Source organism: Spizellomyces punctatus, assembly GCF_000182565.1.
Source record: "Spizellomyces punctatus DAOM BR117 chromosome Unknown supercont1.4, whole genome shotgun sequence".
Lineage (NCBI taxonomy): Eukaryota > Fungi > Chytridiomycota > Chytridiomycetes > Spizellomycetales > Spizellomycetaceae > Spizellomyces > Spizellomyces punctatus.
In genome coordinates this window covers 1,401,863-1,416,104 of record NW_015971540.1, presented here as the reverse complement: position 1 = coordinate 1,416,104, position 14,242 = coordinate 1,401,863, and the positions used below count along the sequence as shown (strand labels likewise).

The 14,242-nt window shown below is 47.9% G+C and overlaps 1 protein-coding gene across 1 annotated transcript; it reads right to left on the bottom strand.

Annotated features, from left to right (window-relative positions):
- Positions 1–66: 66 nt before the first annotated feature.
- SPPG_02933 (uncharacterized protein) lies at positions 67–14,220 on the bottom strand (the record flags this gene model as incomplete). The annotated part of the gene is made up of 7 exons (XM_016751221.1): positions 67–574; positions 646–1,399; positions 1,477–12,371; positions 12,433–12,999; positions 13,060–13,325; positions 13,391–13,844; positions 13,915–14,220. 7 exons carry the CDS (start codon positions 14,218–14,220, stop codon positions 233–235), a joined length of 13,584 nt encoding a protein of 4,527 aa, XP_016610510.1. The 3' UTR covers positions 67–232.
- Positions 14,221–14,242: the final 22 nt, after the last annotated feature.

Here is a 14,242-nt window from a genome sequence, read left to right as displayed (position 1 = left end):
TCTGGACTGTGCTGTGATTGGTCACTTGCACCTTACATGTCTGAAAACGGCCATGAAACGGACATTTGAAAAGTAGTATTTACAATCGTCCATCATATTATCGACTATCTATCCACAGGAAAAAATCCCCAAGACAAACGATCCCAGTCTCGACAAGTATCCCATACAGTAGAAAAATACACAAAAAGGGCGTGGCAGAAAACGTCAAAAAATCCTCGCAAGAACCAACAGTCTAACTTGTCGCACAAAGCAATGCAACCCCCCTCATAATCCAATAGTCCGGATTCTGTACCGTCTTCAACTCAATGTCGAAAACGTAATTCTGATCCGTTCGTCGAGGTCGTCGGTATACTGGACATTTATACATCCTAGGATCCCCTTCATCCGTCGAATTGGTAGCAGAGACGTGAACGACTGGCATGGCTTGGTAAATGACCTTGGGTTGAGACTCGGTCAGTCGGATGTTCTTCCGGTCCCAAGCAGCACCTTCGATGAAAAGGCCGTGGATGTACACGCCTTCGGCGGGGGGTGCAGTTATGTCTTCTTTCATTTGTTTCATGACCTCTGGAGCGAGCTGAATGGGAAGAGATTGTGTGAGCGACAATGTTAACTAGTTGATAGTGATGGAAAATTGACTAGATTTACCTTGACGTTGTCCAACGCCCACCCATTGTGTACCCTCGTAATCTCCTGCCGAATCGCCGTCAAGAACCCTTGTGGGTTAAAGAACCCACTCAACCAAAACACCAACGGCCGTCCATCGTACAGCCACGTCTGGAACTGCGCGACTCGAGTCAACAGCTCTGAATACCATAACCCGAGTGTAGATCCTTGCCACGAGATTTTGATCCACGCCGTCGGGACTCGAGCGTCGTAGAGGGCGTCAAGGGCTTCTTGGAGTTGAGCACTGACGATGATGGTTCCGTCAATGGCCAGTTTGAGGTCAGAAAGAGTGGAGCGGACGGCTCCGATGACGATCTGCATGCGGTCGACTTCTTGTCCAAGGAAGATGTTGAGAGGCTTGGGACCTCCTTGTTTCTGTATGCATGATTTGGTTTTGTTCTTGTCAAAGTCCTCGGGCAATTTGCTCAACAGGTCGTTGGCAATACGTTTCACGACTTCTTCCCTTGTTTCTCCAGTCCCCGTGTTGGAATCTTTGGGTTGGATTGACATGATCGTGTCCAGCATTTGCTGAGATTCTTTCGTTTGGGAGGAGATATCGGCATTGGGGTGCAGGCCGAAGACGTCGGGTGTGTCGATGAGAGGAAGGGATTCAATGGAGGCGCGATATTCATCGACAGATTTGAGATATGGAATGGTATAGCCCTTGTAGAATGCAAAGGTGTCGGCGAACATGTGATCTCCGAACCAGACTTTTCCATAGGTGTTGAGAAGGCGACTGGTAGAGTAGAGTAGATAGTTGAGCATAAACCTATATGTGATGCCTAGAAGTTTGCAGAAACATGTAATACTCACCGATCAAAATCGTCTGTAACTCTTCCACCATAATGAACCTCGCAGAACATGAACCTTGCCGTCGTCCACGAGATGGGAGCCTTTGGAGCCAGTTCATCCACATGGTTCTGCACAAATTGGACACTAGCCGCCAAATCACTCTGGTTGAACTCGTAGGGAATGTTCCATCCCAACGGTCCAAACTTTCGTCGTTCTTGCACAATGGAATGCAAGAATGCCAGACCGTACAACAGAGGTTTGTACTGCGGTCTTGGACTCATGTCAAGCATATCTTGCGTGAACCAGGCATATGTCCGCTTGAGACCGGCTTTCACCCCCTGAGGAGGCTCGTTCGTGAATTTAATGGACATTTGCAGGAATGTGATGGGGAATTTGGGGCTAACATCTGTGGTGATCCAGAGGCGGAACTTATCGTGTACGGTCTCAGTTTCGAGGATGAGTCCAAGGAGTTCGTCCATGAACGGGATTCCCAAGTGACAGTTTTGGAGTAAAGCCCAACCTCCGTTGGTCATGAAGGCCGACAAGAGTTTGCGTGCATGTACTTCTTGTCCTTGTCCCATGGAAATAGCCTTGATGTCAATCTTGTACTTCTTGCTCAGATTCTCTATATCCGCTGATGGATCAGATCCAGTGGACAACAGACAGATCATAGGGGTTCGGTTATCCGATTCAGTGAGCAAGGCGTCGAGGTCCAAGATTTGGGATTCGGCAAACCGGGGGGACATGGACTCGGCAATGTACTGTTTGGCCATCATTATAGTTCGGTCGAGGCACCAGGACCGGACGAGCAACAACCGACGGAAAGCATCCAACGTATTTTGATACCCACTTGGGAGCATCTCATTCTCCGGGGCATCCTTTTCATACCAGGACCTCCAAGCCTTCTCATTCTTTCCAATTTGGTTCAACAAATCGTTGAAACCGGGCATTTTGCTCAAGGCAACCAAGTTGAGCCACGTCATGTCTGGAATCCAGTTGAAGGGCTTTTTGACGACGGCATTGATATCCAACGCAGCACCTCCCTTGATTAAGCATCGGAACTCATCATGGGAGATTTTGTTCATGGAAATGTCAATCTTGATTGCCAGCAACAGGACAAAGAGGACTTTGTGGATTTCGTAAAGTCCTCGCGCAATGTAGGAGAACGCACGGAAGGTACAGTACTCGATAATGTTTTGAATTCGTTTGCTTGGAATCGGGGATGGAGCACTCCTTTCCATACTTTCATCAAACAGCTGCAGGAACTGTTTGAGGGAAGTTTGGTACATAACGTTCACCATGCTCATTTCTGCGATCAGGAAATAAATAATGGAACCTCGGCTAGCGACCGGTCGATATTCTTCACGGGCTGTCCCAATTTTCTTTTGGGTTTCAGCCGCGACGACGAGCTTCTCGTTAACTTCCTCTGCTGTGGTTTTCGTTACGGCCAGCACTTCAATCAGCGACTCATCGTCAACAAGAGATCCCTGAGTCGATGTCAACCTCTCCAAAAGATTATCTTCAAGCTGTTTCATTTTCCGCTTGTTGGAGTTGACTTCTTCGAGAAGCTTGGCTCGCTCTGTTTCAAGTTCTTGTTTCTCGCGCATGATGACGCGGCCCAAAAGTTGCTCTTCCAGACCTTTGTGCGTAACAGTAAAGTCGATAACTGAACATTTGGCGTACATTTCCGGAGACCAGTTGGGATTGGGAAGTTTGGTGGTGATGAAGAGATAGAATCCGTCACTCCAATCCAGCTCCTTGTCTCCAAATGCGACCTTAAACGATCTACCGGCTTTCATCAAATTCTTTTCTAGGATGTTGTCTAGCGTAGGGTCGAGGGTCTCCTCGACGTCTTCAATCAGCAAGGGCCGGCCTTGACTGACGCAGTCCTCGACATGCGCACGGAAGTACTTGTTTGTGAGACTCGTAACGAGGAGTTTATTCTTCTCTTCCTTGTTTTTAATCCAGACTTTCGCCTGGTTTTGTGGGTCAATCAGGAGAGGGTATCTCGAGCCCTTGTTGACGACAATACCGTTTTGGATAGAGAGTTCGTCCGTCGGTAACCCTTGAATGTTCCATTCTCCGACAGTAGTAGGGTCAACCAGAAGACCTGCAATGTCCAAATCCTCACTGTGTGGGATCTTTCGTTTGACCAGTTCCCTTTTCCAGTCAGACAAGAGTTGGGCTCGGAAGGACTGATTGAAAGGCCCGCTGTATGACAGAAAAGCTGTGGCGAGAATAATATCACCCACAAGACGGCCGATTCTCTCGGCGAACTCTTTACTTTGAATCGTCCAACGATCTTTTTCTCCTTTCAATCCAGAAATGAGGGCAGTGGCTGCGTTCATCTTCCGCTTACAATTATCGGCGTCGGCTTGTAACGCTTGCTTCGTTCCGACAGCTTGGTTATACTTTTCTTTGAAAACGTCTAATTCCGCTTGCTTCTCATCCAACTGTTGTTGAGCTTTATTCAAGTCCTCCATGGCCAAAGCAAGTTTGTGCTCTTGAACGATCAGATTAGCCTTCAATGGGATCACTTTCTTGTTCACGCCAAAGTAAAACGCCATAGCCTTGACCCAAGAGGTAAGACCGGCGACATCAGCAGACACCTTTTTGGCACCTTCAAGATTGAAATCCGGCATTTCGAGGTAAGGCTCCAACAGCTCGACTGTTTCCTCATTTATCTCATCTTTAGGGAAGTTCACGAGCGAAGACAAAAAGTCCGAGGCTGACATGAGTTTGAGAGACTCGCTCCATGATGGCTTCACACAAGGCCTGTCTGGATCCTGGACAACCGGATCTACTTTCCGTTTTTGTAGCAGGAGCACACCATCCATGATACGCATGACAAGGTGAGGCGGTTTTGCCAGCTTACGAACTGTGGAGATGTGGGCTGGCTGAATAGAGTTCAACGCATTGGTGGCTTCCTCCAACGCTGGTTTGGCGGCCTCGAGTTGTGACTCGGCATATTCCTTGTCCGCTTTGATTGCGTTTGCAATCCCTTCGGATTTGGTTTTCACCTTGAGCACAGCATCCTTGACCTTTTCGGCTGAGGCTGTACTGGCTGTCACCTCAGCGAGCACGGCATCAGCAGCCTTGGAGGCCACGGCTAGATCGCGCTCCTTCACAACAAGTTCTTCTTGCAACTGAGCGACTGATTTGGAAGCTTCCACCAGTTTTGCTAGACCCATGTTCATTCGATCGGCAAGGCCACCCACTTCATTCCGTTTTTGCACATATAGTGTCTTGTAAGAGTCCAAGAACGACAGGTAGGACTTTGGAGTCACATGGGTCCTGCGACGGAACTGCACAAAATAGTTGTTGCAGGCCTCCGCCACAAGGTCGTGGACAAAGGCCATATGCGCTACGACCTCCTTTCTAACTTGATCCGTACCTACGATGTCCACCTCATTTAGATACTTCTCCGCAACAGCCCGCAATGCCTCGTTTGGCCAGCGGGTGAACCAGTCCATCGTACATCCAGAAACGAGCCCAGGGAATTTCAGCGACCGGTTTCGGAACTTGTCACCAACAGGCGAAAAGCAAAGCACAACGTGGAGGTTGGCCTTTACACGGTCAATGAAGAACTGCCAGAGATTTTCCAGTGTGTCCGGAACTGTTGGCCGGGCCTTTTTCATGGGCACCCGGAGATCGCCAGTGATACCAATCACCTCATCTTTCGGGAAGAGGTTGGTGATTTCACCGGATGTAAGAATGTTGTTAATATATCCGAGGAAAGCTTCCTCCTTGACTTCGTTGTCAGTGAAGATGAAGGTTACGGATTTCCCTTGTGCTCCGGCAAGTTTGTACATAAATTTGAAGTCTTCCATCAGGTTTTGAACGCTGTAATTCTTTGAGATGGAGATCTGGAAGACCTGACTTTTCGCAATAAATGCAGCCAACTTGGTCAAGGACTGTTTGCCGGAACCTCCGACACCAACCAGCAGAGCGTTTCCACGAGGAGTGCGAATGATACGTGAGATCCTAACAATGTGCTTCATAGCGTCCTCAAAAAGTACCAGATCCATTTTAGATCCACGGATGTTTTCATTGTATTGCTTCATATAGTCCTGCAATCGGTCACGAAGAGCCTCGAACGAAGGAATCTTTTCGTAAACCTTGAGGGCATCCAAGTCAATTTCAACGTCCGGGTCATCGATTTCTGGGGGTTCCCGCAAGAAGTCTACAAAGTAGCTCTTTTGAGCGACTGCGGCTGCAGCATCGTCACCAACCTCTTTCTGGACAAGGTTAACCAGAGTCTTGCTGAACCAGTCGATATCCTCAGATGTGACAAACCGATCCGGGATCACACGAGAACATTCATGCTCCCACAAATGAAGCAGCATTTTGGTGCTGTTGATAACTTCAGATTTAGTGTTAAGCATGCCCTCCACAATACGGGACAGGTCCCGCAAGTTGAAAATGTAGTGGAATTTAGCAGGTGTGGGAAGCATTTTTGCTTTTGTCGATTGCCACAATCGCCGAGTAAGTGCTGGTAGACGAGCAGCCATTGCGATAACTTCTTCTGGGAATTTGCGAGCGGCTGAGAAATGTCCCTCCAACATCGTGCCAAAGATCTTGTCAACAGAGACGTCAGATGGAATCGTACAGTTGATGACCAAGAACTGTCGCTTTAGACGACTCGGAATATCGTTACGACCACCTCCGGGGTGCATCATAGCCCCCAAGAACTGCAAATCAACAATGCCTGTCCAATCACCAGGTCGGTCCAGAGAATAGAAGCCTTGGTACTCCATCAACTGTCGGACAATTTCTCCAGTTACCTGATCACCCCACTCGTTGATCTCGGGCATGTTGATGTCGTCAATAAATAAGATCATCTTCTTTCCGGCAGGTGGACCGTAGGTAGAACCCATGCGCTTGTCGAGATAGCTTTCAATAGTTCGCTGGAAGATCATGGGAGTGGTTGCGGATGAGAAACTCAAGTTCTTCGACAAATGAGTGTCGGGATTGAGCTTCGCGAGGTATTTTCTGACGGTGACCGTTTTGGCCGTTCCAGGCTCACCAATAAGTAGGACCGATTTGGACTGCTTGGAAACTGTGTCGATCAAAAACTCTGTTCGAACATTGTCCACAGTAGGAATGATGATGCTAGAGAACTCTGGAGTGCTGTCTTGAGGGTACTGCCATCCCGGTACACGCTCACGCCAATGACTCCATTGACCAGACTCATCGACAAAGTACTCGTAGAATGTGTCTTGGCTATTCTGATCAAGTGGTGGGTACTTGAGGTCCGGACATTTCTCCAGCATGAACGTCTGAAGCTTCTTCCGCTCATCAAGTTCCAAAAGAGCCCCCAATGCCCAGAACAAACAGAATACATACAGCCTCTCCAAGTGATCAGCGGCAATTTGTGACTTGTTTGCCTCGGCCTTGGGGATCAATCCATTCAACAACGTCGTGCAATTAACAACATATTGCACACGCGCAATGATCATCTTGGGGTGCAGCTCCAAGTTCATGTAGTTGCTGCAAGCACCAAAGCTGGCGTTGAACAGAGGTTCAAGGACGGCTACCTCGGATGCTGCCCGGGATTTGAACCACGACTGAAGGACAATGTCCCATGAGAGTGCCGTCACACCGATGTAGATCATACCACAACGAGATACCGTAGCCGGAGATGCGTTTCTCAAACTGTGGACCTCAAATGTGAGCTTACAAGCGGCTGACATGGGAATACGATCACCGTTTGCCAGTGTCAAGCACTTGTTATCGTCCAGAACACTGTTCAAATTCTCAATCCACACTGCGTCGACAGGACCGTCCAATACGATCCAAATAGTTTCACCTTTTTTCTTTAGCGTTTTTCTCCACAAAGATGAGAAAATACCGTCTGTCCAGTCATTGGTTGCAACATCCAACCGTCCAAACATTTGATAATCGGTAATGGCTTTCGGGTTCATTCTCAATTCCTTGTGTGGATCGCCGCAAGCCGTCATAGCTTTCAGCAATGCGTTGATACATTTCGTCTTACCCGTACCTGTGGGTCCGAGGACCATAATACCGTGACGGACTTTTGCAGTTTCGTACAACTGAATGACCTTCAGCGTCCACGGGGGGTGATTGATGAGATTGGCATCCTGGAGCTGCTGGTCGATAGCCGCCTCCATACTTGGATATGTACTCTTCTTTGCAGTCAAGCCGGGGAACAAATCATTCACCAAACTCAAGAAAAGCGCCTCATCCTCGTCTACGAGCTTGGACAAGTTCATGTCACGAAGAACACGCATGATAATCAGATTCTCTGAATCTTCAGGATTTCCACGCTTCGCTGCACCGCAAGTACGCAATACTGACAAAATGTTACGAAGACCAAAATCATAGTGCACTTGCTTGGAAAGCTGCTCCTCGCAAAGACGGTAGAGGACAAAGAACTTCTTTGCCAGGATGATGTTGTTCAGGAAACCACATCCGGCCAACTTCACCCTCATGATGATCTGGCGATCAGGAACCATCATCGCTACGTAACGGAAGTGGACCTTCAAATTCTCGGGAAGCTCGACACGTCCTGCATAACCGGGGTTCATGGTGATGAACATACCTACTTCGGGGTTAAGTTCAACTGTATCACCGTCTGTGAAAATGAAGGAGCTCTTCCTTTCCTTCCTTGCGGAGAACACACAACCAATCTGCTGGGCAGCGACGGACAATACCGGTAGTTCGATACGGTTGAACTCGTCGAAACAGCCCCAACATCCACTTTGCGCCAATCCCTTGAAGATACGACCTAAACCACGGTAATCCATTTGATCTGAACAGTTGAATACGACAACCCATTTTCCAAGATTCTTTCCAAGATCCTTGACGGATTCCGTTTTACCCGTTCCGGCAGGACCGGCTGGTGAGCCTCCTAATGACATACCAATCGCTTGGGCGAGCGTAATGTAACAACGATCGGTGAGAGGGGTAATGACCAAACGATCCGTGCACCCAAGGTACTCGCACTGGTATTTAAAGTCGAAGTTTGTGATCGAAACAACGCAACAGTCCTTTGTCTCTTGCCAGTAGAATCGAGCCTGCTTGAGCCACTCAAAGTCATCTGGACTCTTGACGTGCGCTTTATAAAGCTTCTCAAACACATCCCGGTGATGCACTTGGATTGTGATGAGAGTCTCATACTTTGTTCGATCCATCTTAGTTAAATCTCTGGTGGTCACTTCAATCAGGGTGTTCAAAATCTCAGTAATTCGCTGATTTGTTGCAGCCATCTTCTTTTTGTCCGTCTTTGACGCTTGCAGTGCTTCCTCGCACATCTGCGTCCATTGAATCTGGAGACACAACAACCCAACCTGAGCAGGATACTCATCCATGAATTTTTGCAGAGGCATATCGTTCATCCTGCTAGCCGCTTCACGAATGATGTCGTTGATAGTTGTTTGCATTGACTTTAGGAGAGTGCCCAACCACATTTCAACGTTGCCCGCGGCAAGCATGTGTCGACTCAAGGGTACACGCTCACCCTCGGCACTTTCAAGGGCAAGGATTTTGTCATAATCCTTCTCGTGGAACTGGACATTGTTGACATTGTCAAAAACAGACTTCAAGTGCGCTTGAATCGTATGTGAGTCGCTCGCCTGTCCCAAAATCTCAAGAAGCGCCGGGTCGGACACGAAATAGAAACGAGGGAAAATAGCACGCTTGGACTCCAGATAGCCGGAAAGAGACTTTTGACACAGCTCGAGCTGTTCCGTTAGATGCGGAAGCAGGTTTGCAATCGTCTCGTCCAGTACACAACATTGGATGACATTTGGATGCTCATTGGCCAGACTCATAATCTTCACCCAGCTCTTATCGATGTTGCTAAACCGCTTTGCTTCCTTTGGCATCTGTTTGGCAATGTCACCTCCTACGAAAACCGCTTCCAAGTAAATCCACAGGTTCTGTACCGCCAACCAGTTCTCAATGACTTCAGATGCTGTCGATAGATTGTGAACCCAGGTCTGGATGACGGGCTTAAAGGGCGCATTGTAACGGTTACTCATCAGTGATGCGAGGGTCATCAAACCATCCTCCATTTGAGAGATGATTTCAGAAGTTGAGGACGGTTTCAAAATAAGGTTACCCCTATTTTTAAAAGCGGCAAGAATAAAGCTCTTATCCTCCCATTCGGTCACGACCTGCTTCAATTTGATCTCGATGTCAGCTTCCTTGACTGCTGCCGTGCATATGTCTTCAATATCGTCCCGATTCTCATTCAAAGGCGCATCAAGAAGGTTTTTGAGGTAAAACATTTCTGGGTCAAGGTTGAATGTAGAGTTGGTGAGCTGTTGGATTCTGTCCCAGTGGCGTGGCTGCATGGCCTTGTTGCTCATCATCTCAAGAAGAGGTACAATAGCCGTCAGATTGTCCACAATCTTCTTCAGCTCCAAGAAAGCATCCCACTCTTTTAGCGCCTTGGGCAGCTTTTTGATCTTGTTCTGGAAGTCGTTCATATCGTTGTTAATCTGGTCCAGATTGAGATCGCTCCAAAGTGTTTCGTTGTATTGCTGCCGTTTCTCCAATACGTCGTTATACAACCCATAAAGGTTTTGAAGCAGTCGCAGCTCCTTTTTGATGCGAACGAGGGTGGGGAAGGGAGTAACAGGCAAGGAGAATAGCTCTTCACCGGCTGAGTAGGTCTCCCATTTTCTGTTCAACTCGTCAAACGAACGTTGGAATACATTTAATCTCTCGGTCGCGGTCTTTGGTGGAATGCTGCCAACCATAGGTCCGTTTTCGGTGTACTCTACAGTGAAGTCCTTAACGTCCTGGGAAAACTTTTGCACGGAACTGATGAGATCCGCCTTGAACACAGGTTGGATCTTTGACAGATGCGTTTGCACGTCAATTACAAGCTGCTTTAGCTTTTTCCAACTGTAACGAAGCGAGTCGACCATCTCCGTTTCCTCTTTGCTTACGGCCACAGAGTGCTTTGTCAAAAGGAGATACGCTTCTTCAATGGGAGCAACGCGCATGTCAATATCAACTTCGGCTTCACGGATCTCGGAAAGCGTCTGGACGGCCATGCGCAGGTCGTCAATATCGGAGATTTTGCGACTCAGCTTTACGGTTTTGTTTTCCATATATTCCATAAGCTGCTCCATATCCGTCTTGACCTTTCCGTTGAGATTCAGACCGTACTGTTGCTTCCACTCCTTGGTTTCAGCTAATAGCGCTAGTTTGAGGGGCTCAGAGGAGACAAGCAGTAACCCAATCTGAGTTGTGGTCGGAATGTCATTGATCTCCCTTTCGATTGCTTCATATCTGTTGATCTCACATTCGAAATCGGCGATCGTTGGGTTGGAGTTTAAGAAAGCTTGGATTGTTTCCGTCTTGTCGTCCTTCCACAGGAAGTCGTATTTGCTGGACTGCTCACGGTGATTCTCAACTTCCTTACGCATAGAGTTTACGGTGGAACTCAGAGTGGCCATTGCTTTGAAAACGTCTTTGTTGTTTGCGACCTGGGCCGTGTCTTCGGGTGACCGTGGTGTCGTGTGCTCGGCATCCGATGAAGAGAGGAAAGTCTTCCAATTGAGATTGAGTTTCTTGGATACTTCAACGATCATGCCTGCGGCGCGATTAATAGCAGCTTGAATATCCTCCAATTTGGGCTGCAAGACAACGTTCGGGATGTTCAACACGAGCTCTGCACGGAAAAAGGGTTTCTGGCTCGGCGCCCGATTGTACTGGTTCCCAGTGTAATTTCCTAGGCGAGCACGAAGTAGATCCAGAGACCCCTTAGTACACTGAACCAACGCCTCAAAGTTCTGGTAGTTGAAGTGGTAGTAGACTGCTTCGTGTGCCAGTTTCAAGTCCGGGCTCATGGGCGTCGTTACACCTTTGGACAACTCTGCAATGATGTCCCGTGTTGCACTTTCAATCAGGTTGGAGCGATTGTTGATAGCACTCACAACAGTGGTGCATCTGTCGTCCATTCGCTCCAAGAACGTATCTACTGTCCATTGCTCCGTCTCGGAGGGTACTTCACAGAGAGATAACTCGGCGATTCTACGAACGCCGTGATCAATGCGGACCTCAATGATGTCGAGCAGCTTGTCCACGAGTTCCTCAAGCTTTGCAAGTTGCGTGTTGTTACGCTGTAGGTATTCATCGAGGTTAAGAGAGGTCCATGTGTAAGCAGTCAATCCCGGCTGAAGTGTTCGATCCAACTCTTCGATATGGGGCACCATCGCTCGGCGGAGTACGTTTGTCACCTTGAGCAGCACGCGCTGCTTTGTCTGGAGAATAGATGACAATCCACTCTGTAGATTTTTGTAGTACATCTCCTTCAAGCAAACGTTCCTGACACTCTCGGGCAGTTCCAAGCCCAACCTCTGCATGTGCTTGGTCTCCTTAATCAATTGAAGGATTTGAGGATCGAAGTTGACATAAAGGTTTCCCTCAGGGTCGGCTACTAGCAAAGTGGCCTGTAAACCCGTTTTGGCCTCATCCACCACGCCATACCAAGACCTGTACCACAACAACTCGAATTCAATCAATGCCCTCGCGAGCTTGTTGTAGTTTCTGATGTGCTTTTTGGCTTCCATAGAGTCAAGAACGGACGTGTTACTCTTGAAATGTTTCATCGGATTTTCGATACGTCGATACAGTTGTCTCGCCCATTCGATTGCACCAGATACAGGAGGCGTGTTGCGGGGGATGGGCGGTGCTTCCTTGTATCGGGTGTAAAGTTTGCGGACACCTTCAAGATCCCGACGTGTATAGTGAACAAATACTTGATGGTATTTCGATTCGAGATCCAGCTGCATGTCTTTGATCTGACTGAACTTGGAGAGCAGGTTGAGAGCTTGTTCAGTGTTGGTGATGTGCTCGAAGCTTGCGTCAATGAATTGCTGCAAGTTGGCTTCGAGATCGGAAATCTGCTTTTTGAATGTATTGTAGTCTGAATCATATTCCTACGTGATGGAAGAAAATATGAGACCTTGGTCTGAGACTGTTAAGAGACTTAATATTCACCATCTTCCTATGATCCAGAATATCATACGGCTTCCTTTGCATCTGCATCATGATGTTCGAAAACCTCTTGATGAGCCCATCCATACCCTCAATACCGAGGCGCTCGAGAAGCGAAAATTTCTCAATAATGGAGAACATGTCAACTACTTTTTGAATCCTCTTGCAGAAGGCGTCGAACTTGCCGAAAATGTACATTTCGGAGAAGTCGAACTGCTTTTCTTGAGGCAGTTCGGCTAGCTTTCGCTTAACTTCATGGAAAACTCTCTGATACGCCTCATTGAGTCTCACGCAATCCGTCAACTTTTCCACCAACGCAACCCTATCCTGATCCCAAAGCTTGCTTCCTCCGTCCTTGTATATATATTCCTTGCAACTGGTAATCATCTGATTCGTTATCTTGACAAAAAGGGACGTCATCCTCTCAGAAGTATTGTAGTAGCGCGAAATGCTATAGATCATCTTAATTGCGTTAATGAGGCCAGGGATGGCGGGGACCATGCCGACAGGATCGCTGCGGTAGAGCGGTTCACAGAACCGTTCGAGGGTGTACAGGTACTTGACGTTGTCCTAATAGTTCAAACATGTAAATATTGTTTGGAAGGAATTAACGCTGTTTGAAAAAGGTACCTTGGACTCATTGGCAGCGTCCGTAACTCGGTTATCCAAATCCTTCCAAGTTTTCAGGAGCGCTCGGCTTTTGACAGCATGTAGAATTCCAATCACCTTCTTGCATGTCGTCGACTTGAGTTGGTCAGTGATCGAGTTGAACTTCACCATGCGAGCTTTCCAGTGTGCAAGTTCAGCGTTGGGACCGATGTCATCCGCTTCTTTGCGCATTTGCTCGCTTTCGGCGAGCACCTGTTCAATTTGTTTACACCATTCCGCCACGAGAGCTAAAAAGGATAGTCAATGAGCGCTCAATAAACAGTCATCGGGCTTGAAAAATTCTGTGACACACCTTCAAGCGCGTTAACAACCTCAGGAGTATGTGCCGCATTTGCATACTCGCTGGGCTTCTTGAATGCCTCCAGATCAACTGTGCATTCATGCAACTGCACACTGTCGCATAAATTCACCATTGCGACATCTAAATCAGTCACAAACTTCTCCAACACCTCCATAAAACCTTTAACGCTCTCATCTTTCTGTCGGGTCAAGACACCCCAATTTTCTTGCGCTTTGAGGGCGGGAAGAACAACATGTTTGACAGTCGTCGTAAGTGAAGGGAGAAGATTGGGTGTTATCAACCCAAAGGAAACTTCTTGGTAGAGGTTGGCTGGTGTAATGGCCTTTGAGGTGGAACGAATGAAGAAGCACCCGGTGCCGGTGAGTACTTCGCGATTGCCATTGGTAACGATGAGTGTATTGGTACGAGTGTTGCTAAACCCGGCCATATGTTTAGGAGCTTCATCCTAAAATCCAAAAGTAGCATTTGACCATCAAAATTTGCATAATCTTAGCGATTCTATGCCATCATCGTACCTTTCCAGCTGGCTGCCAGAAGAACAAAACTCTTCTGGAACCTCCTTCTGCAAAGAAGTCATTTACATAGTCAAGTTTGCTGCCTTGCAGCAAAGAGTTCTCTAGCGTTGCAGGCTTTTCATCTATGAAAGTCGCGAACTTCTCCAACAGATAGCGGTGTCGAGCATCTAAACCCGCCCGCTTCTTCTCAATAGCGTTCGCAGCCGCGGCCCGCTTCTTTGGATCAAGTCCTGGATCGTGAAATAGGGTGGGATTGGAGCGGTACAAGTTGGCAAGACTGCCACGAGTGCCAGCTAGTTCAGTCATCGCCCTGCCCGCCAGATGCAAG